This window comes from Toxotes jaculatrix, chromosome 14 (assembly GCF_017976425.1).
Source record: "Toxotes jaculatrix isolate fToxJac2 chromosome 14, fToxJac2.pri, whole genome shotgun sequence".
NCBI lineage: Eukaryota > Metazoa > Chordata > Actinopteri > Toxotidae > Toxotes > Toxotes jaculatrix.
Genome location: NC_054407.1, coordinates 17,158,097 through 17,172,303, shown reverse-complemented (window position 1 = coordinate 17,172,303; position 14,207 = coordinate 17,158,097). Strand labels below are relative to the sequence as shown.

At 44.4% G+C, this 14,207-nt stretch overlaps 1 protein-coding gene across 4 annotated transcripts in view; it reads right to left on the bottom strand.

Annotated features, from left to right (window-relative positions):
- The window catches only part of mib1 (MIB E3 ubiquitin protein ligase 1), a 51,771-nt gene that overhangs the window by 23,603 nt on the left and 13,961 nt on the right, over positions 1 to 14,207 (bottom strand). For all 4 annotated transcript variants that reach the window (XM_041054917.1, XM_041054918.1, XM_041054919.1 and 1 more), the window contains exons 10-12: positions 14,061 to 14,168; positions 13,722 to 13,919; positions 13,319 to 13,470 (exon numbers count right to left, since the gene is read on the bottom strand). In XM_041054917.1, coding sequence (XP_040910851.1) covers positions 13,319 to 13,470; positions 13,722 to 13,919; positions 14,061 to 14,168 — 458 coding nt within the window. The remainder of the gene's footprint in view (positions 1 to 13,318; positions 13,471 to 13,721; positions 13,920 to 14,060; positions 14,169 to 14,207) is intronic.

The window sequence follows — 14,207 nt, the reverse complement described above, 5'->3', positions numbered from 1 at the left end:
CTAAAAATAGCGCAGCAAATGGTAGCTGGGGCTAGCTGGCCTAACGCTCCTCTCTCCTTCCAGGCCGGTGGAATCGATAGGCAGGGAGCCGTAGGGAAGGCTTCCCGGAGCCTGTAGCCAACAGTTGCTGGGGGGGGGGTGGGTATGGAAGAGGGGGGTGAGACAAGGAGAGGAGCAGAGTGGAGTGGAGCGGAGCGGGAACTATTTTTTGCACTGCTTGACTAAATATGGTCAGGGAGGTGGTGAGACAAGACACAGGAGCAGCCCGGCAACAGGGGCCTAGGCATGTTTCACATGCTTGGCTTCCCACAAAGTGCTAACCGTTTAGCTTAGCCCTCGCACTGTGGGGTAGGAAGCTACTGGTTGGTCGGCCTCTTGTCCTTAATTTGCTGTCGATGTGTTCTTCCTGTGATCTCTGCCCTCCCAACTGCAGCAGCATCTCTGCTTGATCTCTTCCCAGGAAAAAGGTGACCGTAGCGGTGCACTTTTAAGAATGCATAAGCTGCGTATTGAAAACTTACAAGTGCGAAAAATCTAAGCACCAAAAAGAAAGCCAAAAAAAGATATTGCAATATCCTTCATCTCTAGTCCCGGACAATGGTAATCAAATTTGCATGGATCGCGAGGGACTATTAAAAGTACAGCTGTCTTCTACCGCAGAGGCACAGACACCTCTTTTTTAAATACCTCTATCACAATTCTGCTCTCAAACATTCGGTAAACTCCCTCTTCTAAGCTGCTGTATAAAGTTCCACTGAATAATAAAAGCGCATTTTAGGAGCAGGATAAAGCTCTGGGGCTGCGTGTGTGTGTCGATGGAATAAGAAAAAGGCAGGGTGGGAGGACGGTTGGTATACTTTCTGCCTCCTCCACCGACCAGGGCATCCTCCCAGCTCTCTCCCTCAGAATGCACATGATGGAGAAGAGAGTGCTGCGGAATTTTTTTTTTTTTTACCACTCCTTCTCTCCCTCTTCCCTCTCTGCCTCCCCCCCTTTTTTTTTTTCAAATGGCAGCTCTTCATGTCAGCTCTACGTCTTCCTCTTCTAAAGGTATGACTTGTGTTTGTGTGGGAATGTGTGCGCGTGTGTGTGTGTGTATATATGCCCGCTTTCTCTCCTTTCCCCCTCCTCCCCTCCCTGACTCTGGCACTCAACCCGCCCGCCACCACCCCTCCTCCCCCCAATCATAGAAGCTGATTCAGCGAGTCAGGCGTGCACCCGGCACACACGATGGCTGCAGCAGCTGGAGCGCTCTCTAGGTCATTATGGCTCTCTTCACTACGGGAAGAGGAGGAGAGGAGGGGAAGAGAGGAGGAGCAGCTCAGATAAGAAACTGATCTGACAGGTAATATATGCTCTTCCATCGCTTTCGGACAGAGTTTACCACTGACGGGCCTTGACGTCTCCTGTCCTGTCTCTTCCCTCTCTCCTCTTCGGATGCGATCAGTTATTAACCGCATGGTTTGCCTGTGAGTCGCGTAGTCGAAAGGGGGAGTGGAATGCACTGTTCTGCAGCAGCAGCAGCACTGGGACAGAACTTAACCAGAGAACACCTTTGGGCTTTTTTTTCTCTTGCTCCTCTTGTCTTAGAAGAAGGGAAGAAATAAATGCTTTATAAAAAGAAAAAAAGTATGGCGAGGAAGAGGATGCAGGAGGAGGTGGAACAGGGAAAAGGGAGGCTGGGGAGTTGCTATGGTCCACATGGATTTTAGCCCTGTTTTTTGCACTCTCCACTCTATCTCTCTCATCTTGTTCTTTCTCCCTCCCTCCCTCTCTTGTCTTGCTCTCTTTCCCTCTCTCTCTCTCTCTCTCTCTCTTTCTCTCTCTCTCGTGTTCCTGGCACTGGCCGGACATGCTGCAGCAGTAGAGCTCTTTGGCTCATTAGGCTTCATGGTTGCAGCCCTGCCGCTATCTAATCACGGACTCGTTAACTCAGACCTGCACTGGTGTGGAGAGACATTCCCTTATGCACAATTCGCCCTCTGCATCCGACACCTTCCAAGATGTTTTTGTCACCATGACAAAGGATACTATAATTACTCGGACTTTTAATGTGTTATTTTTTCTCTCTTTTTTTTTTTTTAAATATCTTTTTCTTTCTTACTTGGTCTTACCAGACCACTTTTCAATTAAACTGAGGGGCGGGGGAGGTCACTGCCATTCTTAATTGATGCGAGGTAAGTTTGAGGACACGTCGCACTTTTAAACCCAAGGCTGGCTGATTGGGGCGGAAGGATGGAATGTGGCGACCAGAGGGATGACGAAGCATCAGAATAATGAACAGCGGGCAGGTTGGGAGTTCTGAACAGGGGGAAAAGCGGATTGACGGCACACAGCTGTGAGAAGTGTATTAACACAGATGTGGGGGGGGCGGGGGGGAGAAGGTGAGGACGGGTGGGAGGGGATATTGGACAGCAATGGTTGGCTAAGTAGATGTGTGTCACTGGCTGAACCCACAGCACTTAGGGTAGTAACCCAGTTTCTTCTCTTTCTCTCTCTCTCTCTCTCTCTGTAACGGATTGCTATAGGCTAGGCAGGGCATGCAGGGCACACAGTGCTGCAGTGCTATCGCCCAAACCAGAACAGACACAACAACCACCGGGCTAATTCGCTGGTTCATGTTCCCCAACCTCCATCCCGTTGTGTGTAGGAAGGAATTTCACCCCCTCTCTCCTATTTGCTCACCCTCTCGGGTGGCTGTGACATTTCCTAAACAGGACGTCACACCTTTAGGACCAGGCTCATCCACCTGCCCAACCCTATCTTTCTGCTGAGAACAACTGTCACCTCCAGTTCAACCTCCCCTCATTACTATTCCAAACCCTTCTACTGCAAAAACATTGCACCACTTTTCCCATTTATTCACTTGTCTCCGACCCAGTCTCCAAACTCAAACCTAAGCTGGTCTCCCTTAATCCATTTTTCGATTTACACCCATTGCCTCAGCATTCAGCCTGCTGGCTAGCTTAACATGGTTGGAGACAGTGTGGACTTGTGGAATGTGTTGGTCTGGGTCAAAGATTCATTAGAGACTTGCTGAACAATTCTCGCTACCATGCAAATGGTTATTGATCTGTTCCACCCCCTCTGCAACAGAACAGCTGGTTTCACTGTAAACACAGACAGGTGAGGTTTGATCAGAGCAAAGAGGAAGTGAGGAAAGGTGACCATAAAAACAGTGTGGGAAGAGAAAGAGGGAATGAGGTAAAGAGTGAGAGAGAGAGAGAGAGAGAGAGAGAGAGAGAGAGAGAGAGAGAGAGAGAGGGGGAGAGAGAGTTGGTGGTGGGTGTGGGGTATAACCAGGACCAATCCACAAGTGCTGAGTGGGCATTAGCGCCTTCATGTGACCTATGGCCTGCCTCTGCGCCTAAAGCCCAAATCCTGCTCACAATAGCTTCCTGTTCCACTTGGATCACCCTCGTTTTCAAACATCAGCAACCGCTCCAGCTAGCCACTGGGGACGTCGCTGACACAACAGCGACAGGCAAGAGAGGGGTACATATTGGTAGAAGTGAGAGGTAGGAAAGGAGAAAGGATACAGAAGGTGGGGGGTGAAATAAGAGAACGAGATGGCAGTGAGGGAGACAGACTGAAAGAGAAGTGGGAGGAGAGAAGTGAAAATGTTTAGTATGTCAGCGGGGCCATTCAGCTTATAGGTGCACCTCTGCTCCCAGGACACAGCAAATGATCGTCACACAAGACGGGGTGCACACACAGGCACCTTACAACAAGGACTTTCTATCAAGGAGAAAACTCTTCTCTTCTTTGCTGCTGTTTTTGTCCAACCCCTTAATCTACCTCCTCAACATTTTTCCTGGAAAGAGAAAACGACCACCTTCTAACTGCCATAAAAAAAAGGGAGCTGTATTCCTCCCCCTGATCCTCCTGGTCTCTCCCAGTTGTCTGGAGGACAGCGGGGGTCACTGTAACAGTCGACTATGGTATGGACTGCAAAACTTTTGTTATGTTCAGGGGCGGGGGGACTGGCTGTTCAGCCTTACATGGCAACCAAAGGAAAGCCTTGAGTGTTGAACTGAATTTACACTCAAAGTCACCTTACGGTGCAGACTACCATACTTGGGAGAGAGAACGGTGAGGAAAAATGTTCTGCTCATAACTTCCTGACCTTGGCGAAAGGTGAGAAAATTTCATACCTAAGATTACCTCCTTGGTGTACATACTTCTTTATGTACCCATATGAACATATGATAGCTATGGAATGTAAAGAAGTATGTATTCTTGGTGAGGTACGAATCCTCGTTCTGGGAAAATGATGTTGGACAGCACTGTCTGAGGATATGCTTGTGCTTTGCAAATTGTTAATATGGCTGTGATCCTAGTGTGAGAGAACATAGCAAGCAATGTAAAGAGAGAGAGGGAGAGGGAGGGAGAGAGAGGAAAAGAGAGCATGAATGTGAGTGGTAAGGCTCATACATTAGCTATACTGTCTCTGGGCAGTCTCACTGCAGCAATGATCGCTGTAGGGAACTCACTGCTTTCTCAAATTGGCTGACTTGGCCAATAAAAAAAAAACAATTGAATCCATCAATTCACTGGACAATTATGTAACTTAGCATAAAATGATAGCAATCATGTTCTGGGCTTGTTTTGAGCAGCATGAGTTTAGCGCACTACTTTAGCCACATACGCCAACTATGGGAAAACAGTCGCCTTGTGACAATCGCCATATGAACAGGGCCTTCTTTCATTATTGGGTGATTTTACTGCATTACAGCCCTTGAAATTCAGCCAGCGGCAACTTAGCACTAACTTCAGCAAGCAGTGAGCGGTATGCTGGAGCTGCTCCTGACCATTAATACCATAATCTTTTCCAGTACTTCCACAGGGATCAAGGGGAAGAGAAAGCAAGGTGAAGTGGACCAAAATTCTGCCATTGTTGCTGGCTTTTTTTTTTTTTTTTTTAAACATGCAACTGAAAGAACAGGAAATAGTTGCTGAGTAGGCAGAATGAAGAGGCACTGAGGCTGCTGCTGCTGCTGCCACAAGCTGGCTCTATCCTACTGCTGTATCATATGGCTTCCGTGTTAACAATCTTGTGTGTTTAACTATGACTGCCCTCCCTTTATGCCGCTGCCCTTCTCCGCACCCCCACCCCACATCAACCCGGCTGCCCCGTGCTCCCCTCCCTTCCCCTGATTCCTGCTCTCATTGTTCACGTTTGCTATGCTTGCCAAATGCTTTGCTGGGCTGCATGGCAGTCAGATTAGACCATCAAAAAGTGACAATGCAGGATCAGGGTCAACTCTGGCCTGTCAGCTGATTCCAATTGTCAACTGCTTCAAACAAATAAAGGCAACAGAATATGGACAGAGGCACACAGAGAAATGAAGCCAGGGGGGAGGTGGAGAGCAGTTTGCATGGCGAGCTATTCATATCTAGCACTTTCACCTATTCTGACCCTCTCTCTGGCCTGTGCCTGGATCATAGACAAGACCTGTACCAGTTTTAGCACAGGTTTACATCTCTTTAAACCCCTTTACTGTAGCATCACTGCACTGTTAATTTTTCCACTGCATTTTGACTTCAGCTTGAAAAAACACATGGAATAAATGACAATTAAGTGCCCCTTCATCAAATTAGATAAATTACAATGACTGTTGTTAGTGGCTGCAGACTGGAATGTATCTGCACCTATAAAATTTCTCCTGCAGTGGAGCAATGAAAAAAAAAAAAACGCATGCTTGCCACTCTTGTACGACAGTTCTCTTCTACTGAAATATTAGACACTTCGTTCTAAACTTATTAATATGCCGTGCGAAGGGCTGACTTAGTGTATTTCCCTTGAATAAAAAGAGATATCTAAGCAGAAGTGACATCAGTGACACCAACATTGAAAATCTGCATTTTTTTAACCTAGTTTGCTGACAATGGTTAAAAAGATTTAAGTTGTAAACAAAAAATACCACGTAGCCAAGAAATCCTAAATTCTTTGAAGAAGTCATATTTGATCTATGAAGAATTAAAATGTTCTAAAGGGAAATACTCCAGGACTGAAAGCAGGACTTGCATCAAATTCACCACATTTTACACAAAGCTGAATTGGTGAGTTACAGGTTCTTTCCACACTAAAAACAGACAATAGAGAAAAGGTCACCTCAGTTCAGATCTAAAATGGATTTTTTTTTTTTTTTTTACTTCAGTGGGCTTGGCTTCAGTTCTTTTTACACCATTCAGACCTGCATGATCTTCTGTCTGTCTAGCTCTCTTTCCTGTCAAGACATAAGAGGCGTGTAGGAGTGAATGGCTTGCACTGCATGTTTCTCCCAGGCCCTCAATAGCAATGACCTGCTGTCTGAGTGACAAACACAGCAGATGCTGACATTATCAAATGCTCAGTGCCTGTCGTCCCCCCTGCTTTTGCCCTGTTATGGCCCTTAGACGAGGTGAGCCGCCTGGCCACCTGACTCTGAGTGACTAAGAGACTGTGTGTGTGTGTGTGTGTAAGTGAGCAAGCATGAATGTGCATGTGTATGTTACAAATAGACCTGCCTCTGGTGTGCCATATCAAGCTAGCCCTATGTTGACCTCCATCCTGTCTACAAGCAGTGCTGTATATCCCTCAGCTGTTGCTGGCCACTCTGAGAGCCTCTTTCGTGCCTTGGCAGAGAAAAGTCAATAATTATAACAGCTGACTATGTTTCAAGCTCCCCTTACAAAATAGTGTCAAAGGAACATTTATTAAGATTAATTAGAAAGAAGTGAAGACTGAAAATAGGCCAAATAAATGTTAGTTAACTGCACCCTGATGCAAAGAACGAGCTACAGTTTTTGAGAGGCAGGGCAGGTGCTTGAGAAGCTGAAAGTTTGATGTTGCTCTAATAGCCGCAATAGTTAAGTGATCTCATGATTGAGAACCGCTATAAGCTTATGTACACACACGCAAAAACATAATCAAAATGTTCTTTATGTCGGTGCTACAGTGATCGTTTTTGTACTAGCGCAGGATGGATTTTTAGCAGAAAATGTTACAACAGTGCGCTGCTGTAGAGCCCTGAAAAAGACATAAAAAAATCCGCCCTCAGTCACTGTTCAAACAATACCCTCTACACTACAAATCAGTCTCTAGGACTTAAATGACTGGTTTAAATTAATGTTGTGACTTGACGCCCCAGAGTGCTACAGTAGGAGTATGAGTGAGAGAGCTTGTGTGTGCGGTTATGCCTCTGCATTTGTCTGTTGGCCGTCTCGGTGACCGGAGCAGCAGTGTGCTTGCAGCACGGCCCATCTGTCAGAGCCTGTAATTGCTTCATGACTCCAGGACATTTGACTCAAGTGCACTGCCACAGATTATTATTATCCTTTTCTCAGGGAACAATTTTTCTCACTCTCTGGGAGGGGGCAAGCATAAAACTTAAAAAGATAGCAAGGAGGATAAATAGGCTACCTGGGAGGCAGCAAAGGAGAAAGTTAGGTAAGGTTGATCAACTGTACCTGTGTGTTATTGGTGTGGTGGTAAATGGGGTGTAGTGTGCTAAATGTACCTGTGTGTCACACAGAGTGGGTGAAGGTGAACAGGCGAGACCAAAAGCAGTAGAGAGAAGGAGACACAGCGCTGTCCATTTCAAGTAGTGGGTGGACATGGTGCGATGAGCCACATCTTGGATTTTAATAAGATGTCCAAAAGCAACAAGGCCTTTTTCGATTAGTGTTTGGATAAAACTTGAGTTCAGTACAGCCTTTGAGACAGTTCACTTCACCTCAGCGGTTTTCACTTCTGTCTCTGAAACAGTGATTCCAAAATGCTTTGCTAAAGCTGGTAAAATGGAACCAAATCACCTCTTGAATGGATTTGGTCCCCTTCAACCAGCTGTAGCTATGCTTTGATGACTACAGGAGCTCCTTTTGCTGAGATGCCTTCAACACAATCACTGTAACAACAGCAGGCCACTTCTCGATGATGACTGGCTTATGGCTTTCCTCTATCAACAACATCTGGAGTGTTCGGTGATTGTCATGTTCAATGCTAAATCTGTCTCATTTTTGACTAATAAAGAAACCAACCCCAGCTTCAAAACTTTGGTATGGTCCCCTTTCCTGACTGAGTGTTGCCTTTCTGCCTCTAGAGGGATTGATATTCTGACCACACTATCAATGACTGTGTCAAAAATAGCAGGGGGTAGACTGCGTGCGCTATTTCAGAAACACAGCACTCACATGTCTGTGTGAGAATGTGCGGCTGTCTTGCTAAGACACCTCCTAAACTGACTGTCACTGGATGCTAACAGTCAATTACACTGTGGGAGGGAATAGGCAAAAGAGGAAAAATAAAGGAGACAGCTAATGCAGCTCTGCAGGGGTGCAATGGCATTGTAAAGGGTTCTAAAAAAGAAATATAACGATAAGACTGCAAGAAGTAAAGAAGGGGAAAGATGTAGTTGTTTAGAAAGTGTACAACATACACAAACGCACATTCAAACTCTCTGGCCTCCTTCCCCTGAAGCCTCCTGCAGTGATGTTGGACAAGCTGGGGTAGATGAGAGCCAGATGCTCTTGAGGACAGGAGCTGAGCGCACAAATCACAGGAGCAGACACTCGCAAACAGTTACAGCCTCACACATTCGCTCGTCGTTACTGCAGAACAAGCAGGCAGATAAAACCAAACTCCCTTCACACTGTGTCTCCCACCCTCCCTGCTTCTCTGTTCTCTCCTTTCTTTTGCCTTCCTAATTTGGAGCTTAATGCTATGTCAAACTGACAAGACAATACACAACATGACCACAAAAACACTCCTCAATTATTTGTTCCAAAATTGATCTAAAAGGAGTAATTTATCTGATTTGTCTAATTGCTCAAACAGATTTGAGGATGCGCACAGAACGTATTAAAAGCAACTATTAAATTCAATGTAAATAGCTTTGTATTCCCCATTTCTTTTGAATTTAAAGTGTTTTCCATTGGAGCAATAACCATGAAATCTATTTGGGTAATGTAAGAAGCACTAGCTTACTCAATCACGGTAGTTGGACTTGATTAGCCTAGTCTGAAATGAGCAAGAGAGAGGGTGAAGAACTCTGTATTCAATCAATGGCAGCCATGAAGAACGTGAATTTAGCAGCAAGCCCTTAGAAATGCAAACCTTTGACCCATTTCACGGATTTATCCGCAAGGACCCACAACGCTATTTTCGATGTAACTGTTATCCCTGTTACAATACTAACGTTGTGACCTCTTTTGACATTATATCGGGAGTATATTTGGGAGCACAGTATGAAAGCTTGCAGAGCCCTCTGTCTCCTCAGGTGAGGTGATTAGCATGTGGGGTTTGCCTGTATGTTGCCATATTAAAAGAAAGCTGAGAACTATATGAGGGAGGGAGGAGGGCAAATATTACAAGGAGGTGACACGTAAAAGGGTACAGACCGCCGCTGCAGGGCTTGTTTGGAGCCCGTTTATGAGTCATGGGCTATTAATCGTATTGTTTACAGTATTGTAGCAGCTACTGGCTTCTAGCAGCCCAAGGGAAAGACACGGAGACGAGCCAGGCTCTCCTTGCAGGCTGGGGCTGCAGTAAACACACATCGGGAGAACACACAATGTGGATGTCCGAGAAAATCCCTTCCCGAACACGTTACTGCTGGTTATACCAGCACTTTCAATTTACTAGCAATTGTAAAACTTAACAACTAGGTCTAATTTATGAGGGAATGCCTTTACACTCTGTAGTGGGTGCCTGTGTGTATGTGTGTGTGTGTGTGTGTGTGTGTGAGTAATGAACAAGGTGAAATATAGTAAAACTCCCCAGTTCCTGCCGCACCCCTGTTGGTAGAGTTGATTTGTCTCAGTACTTGGGACTCCAAGTTGAAAGATTCATCTGTCACCCACAGGGTTCTTCCTATGTGTCTTCCTCAATCTTCTCTCCACCGCTAGAAGACCCGCCCACGCTCTTAAAACACCCAGGCACATAACACACATTACACACACACACAACAGGGACTCTGACGCACTCTCCACTTGAACCCAAAAGCTAGCATTTGACGTTGATAACTCACATCACTTACGAAGAGAAAGCATAAAAGAACACAAAGTGGAAGCCATTTTTTTCTTGTTGTATTGTTATAGTGTTGATGAGAAATTAAAGATTAGACTTGTTTAAGCCCCGACTGCCAGAACATTCTGTGCTGGTGCTCAATCTAAACAGGAGGAGACAGAACAGACCCAATTCTTAAAGTTACTATGAGGAAGCAAAAGTTACATAAATTGTTAACCACAAAGGCCCCACGTCATGTCATATTCTCCATCCGAGGGGCTTCTGATTAGCCTCCAACTGCAACACTTCTTCATGACAGTCATCAGGGGTTCCTTTTTAGAAATATGATTCTATAGTAGGAACTCTACTAAAGACTCAATCGAAACAACTGCCTTTCGACTAAAAACACACCAGACAAGGTACTTTTACTTCAACCGAGGGAGAGATTTTCGAGGGCTTTAGGACTTGCGGACTGCCTCCCTGATATTGCAGGAGCTCGAGCGTGAAATAAAAGTAAATGGGCAGACTGGAGAAGGCGACATATATCTTCGTTTCTGTGAAGGCAAGGGGACAGAGCAAGGACCGAAGCAAGCAACGCACACACAACATGACAGAGGCCCTGATACAGAAAATACTGTACTCCAGCACTTTTCACCTCTAAATCAATGAGTCGTACGGCGGACCAGCTTTCTTCTCCTTTACATTCTGAATCCTGGTTTAGATATTACTCTCCCATCCCATTTTAATATTTCTGATTATAATTTACAATATTTATAGTAACAATTTTTGTTTAAACTGTCAGTTTGTGACCTTCCCTAAATAGATTTTAGCATTATTAATTAAAATCTAAAAGCTGGGTAATAAAAGACAACACAGTAGCCTTGTATGTTTTTTTTCCCCCTCTGACTACAAAGTCAGGCTGGAACTGCTGACCATGTGGCTATTTGTGTGAGTGTGCGTGTGTGTGTTCTGTGAGTAATTTTTAGTTATTTATGTCATTTAATGGGTATAATTTGAAAAAGATTTAACATGTGGATTTTAATCAGACAGACCTACATCTATGTAATTACACTTAATTACAGAATTTCAGGGATCATCAGCTCAGGAACAACCTGCTAAAGGCAATCGGAAAAACTAGTTTTGTAGCTTACTGCAAATTTAATTATTTTAAATATTCTGCACATTTGTTGCTGCTCATTCTTTGTCTTAATTTATTCATTTTACACAATATTTCCATCTGGTTCATTCCTTTTCACATTTTGTCTTTTTGTAAAGCACTGCTCTTCTTTGAAGTGCAATACAATTTGTCTTTTAAAAGCCCTAAATAATGACTGTTCTTAATACTGTCATCATATTCATTTGCTTGAAACAAAACCCATGACACATAACCTGTATGTAACTTAAATCTATTTACCTTTAAATTTCAATGGAGATGAATCGCTTGACAACTGATTTTTGCCTTGATTAACATTAAAATATTTTGTGTTTCTATATGTTATTCTTTATATCTAAGTCAATCTGCAAATCACTCGATCAGTGTACCACACAGGAAACAGGCCCTGGCCTGTTCTGCAGTGTGCCAGAGGTGGAGGGCTGGGTCTGGCCAGGCTTGTGGCAGGTGGCAGGTGTTCCAGAGCCCTCTGACCTCAATTCCATTTGTCCTCATGCCAAAGGAATGAATGCCAGTGAAGGGGAATGACATTTAGCCTGGGATAACCACGCTCATGTGCAAACATACACATACACACTCAATACTTTCAGCAAAGGAGGCAGCCCTCAACATTTCTAGAAATCGCTCCAGTCTATAACACTGACCCTGTAACGTCAATGTCCATCTCCTTAAGAGGCCCTGGATGATCAACCTGATACAGACAGCCGTCTCTCTGAGCCATCTTTAATACGCTCATGGTAGAGAGACAAGAATAAAACAGCCAAAGTGCGGAGCAGCTATCTGCTGCAGCCAGAAATAGCAATGGCCAAGGACAAGGCGTGCTGCTGCTGCTGCACGGGCCAGCCGCTTCAGGCCAGCCGCTACTCACAACACACGGTGACGGACAAGCATTACAGTAAAAAGAAACAACAAATGAACTTCAAGGACTATTAGCTACACCACTAAAAAAAAAGTCAACACAAGACAGATGCTTTCAGGGCCTCAAAGGTAGTGTAATGTCAATTTGAGATCATACCATCTGTTGGGGAGATGAAGCCTATAGGCCTGCTTCAGATCTCAATCAACGTCAAACTGAATTGAGATACCCAAGTAAAGCTTATAAATGGATAAAATGTGATCAGTGAGGAGGTGGAATTAAACTTATTTCAGTTCTAACAACTTTAAACCACTTTTAAATTTAAGCAGAATCCGTGGAAATATCCACATCAGGTGGTGGGTTCATTTTAGTTACGCAAATGTTTTAAACTTTTGTTCAAAAGAACTGTAAAGGAAGACGCCACACATGGTTGCACTATGTATTACATAACATGTTTGGGAGATGCTGAAAAGATCATTAATCTAAATTTGATCCATAGGTTTTGCATATCCTCCTCAGAACAGATCAGACTACACAATAAATACCCATGACTGAAAATTGATCTCTATAACAAATACAATAATTTGTGAAATAAACACACATTCTAAAATGCCATGCTTTTAAAAAATTCTTGCGCCTTAGTAGGATCCTCCGCCAGTTATTTAAAATGTTCTAATTTTGTTTGTGTCAGTGACTGAACCTAGTCTCCTAGCCTGTAGGTGGTGAGCCTACATCTTTCATTCCAACAGAGGATGATTAAGTAATGGATTAGTACTAGCAGATTATTGCTTCTTCCACGGCCTCTGTCCTTTAGCTGCTAAGAAGCAGAGTATAAAGCCTAGTGGTTCTAGTTTTGACAAGTATTTTCAAAAGTTTTATATGGCTCAATTATTACAATAGTTTGTCTGGTGCCCGTTCATTATTAGGGCTGGGACTCTCTCTTAAATTCATGGTGGTGAGATTCGCAGTGCAGCTTAATTTCTCTCCTTTATTACTGTTACTGAGTTTTGTGCATCAATGTTGAATCATTCAAGATTCAGAATACATCAGAGAAAGCCTTACTCATTATCTGGGAATTTAGTGTGTGGATAACAGAAATGTACATAGCTTTTAGGGCAAGGCTTTAGGATTCAGCATGTGTACAAATAATGTGAAGGCTTTAGTGAAAGCATTCAGCAGACATTTACTGAGATCCTGAGGACTCCGTTTCCACAGATTCCACTTAAACATGCCCTGGCCCCGCGTAGACAGCAAATAAGTGTGACAGCTAGTGGTGGCAAGTGGGAAGTTAAGTGTCTCATACCTGGGGTTTCCTCGCAGGGCAGCATGATGCAAGGCATTGAACCCGTTATTGTTGGTGATGGTAACGTCAGCACCAGCCTCCAGCAGTACTGACAGCATGTCGTCTCTCTTCTTGCTTATGGCATCGTGCAGGGGTGTGTCACCCTCTGAATCCTAAAAGGGAAACCTTGTGTCACTTACAATTCTCTCACTAATCTGCGATTCAAACCCTGCCTCCAATAACCTGACCATAAATGTATTATAACAAACAGTGGCAGCCAACCATAAAGTGACATCAATCAGTGTAGACTGAACATTCTGACAGTGCTGTTGAATATACTCGTTTCTGTTTTACCTTCCTGAAATGTCACAGTTTGTGTTACAAAGCATTTCTCAATAGGTAAATAAGATGTGGTGACAGATACCTGGAGGCTGGGGTGACAGCCAAAGTCCAGCAGGGTTTTGACCACCTGCAAGTGGCCTTTGTTGACAGCTATGTGTAATGGAGTCTGTCTTCGCTTGTTCCTGGCGTTCAAGTCGGCACCGCCCCTCTGCAGCACCTCAATGACAGAGCCCTCATCACCAAAGGCTGCGTGGTGCACCGCCCGGTCTCCATCTTTGTCCTGAGTATCGTAACACACCAATATAATGACTCAGTGTTGTGTCTGTGACTGGATTTTTACCTTGTGCCACACTGTGTGACATTTGTGATTAGGAAGAACATGGATGAGAGAGGAGCATTATTCATTTATAATTGTACCAACCTCAGCCTCCAGGTCCACACTGTGTTTAAGCAGCAGCTTTAAGACATCCACATGACCATTCTGACTGGCTGCCTGCATCGCAGTGTGTCCAGCACACTGCCCATTCACCTGCAAACACATCAAGAGTCAGAGTGAGAATACGGGTGT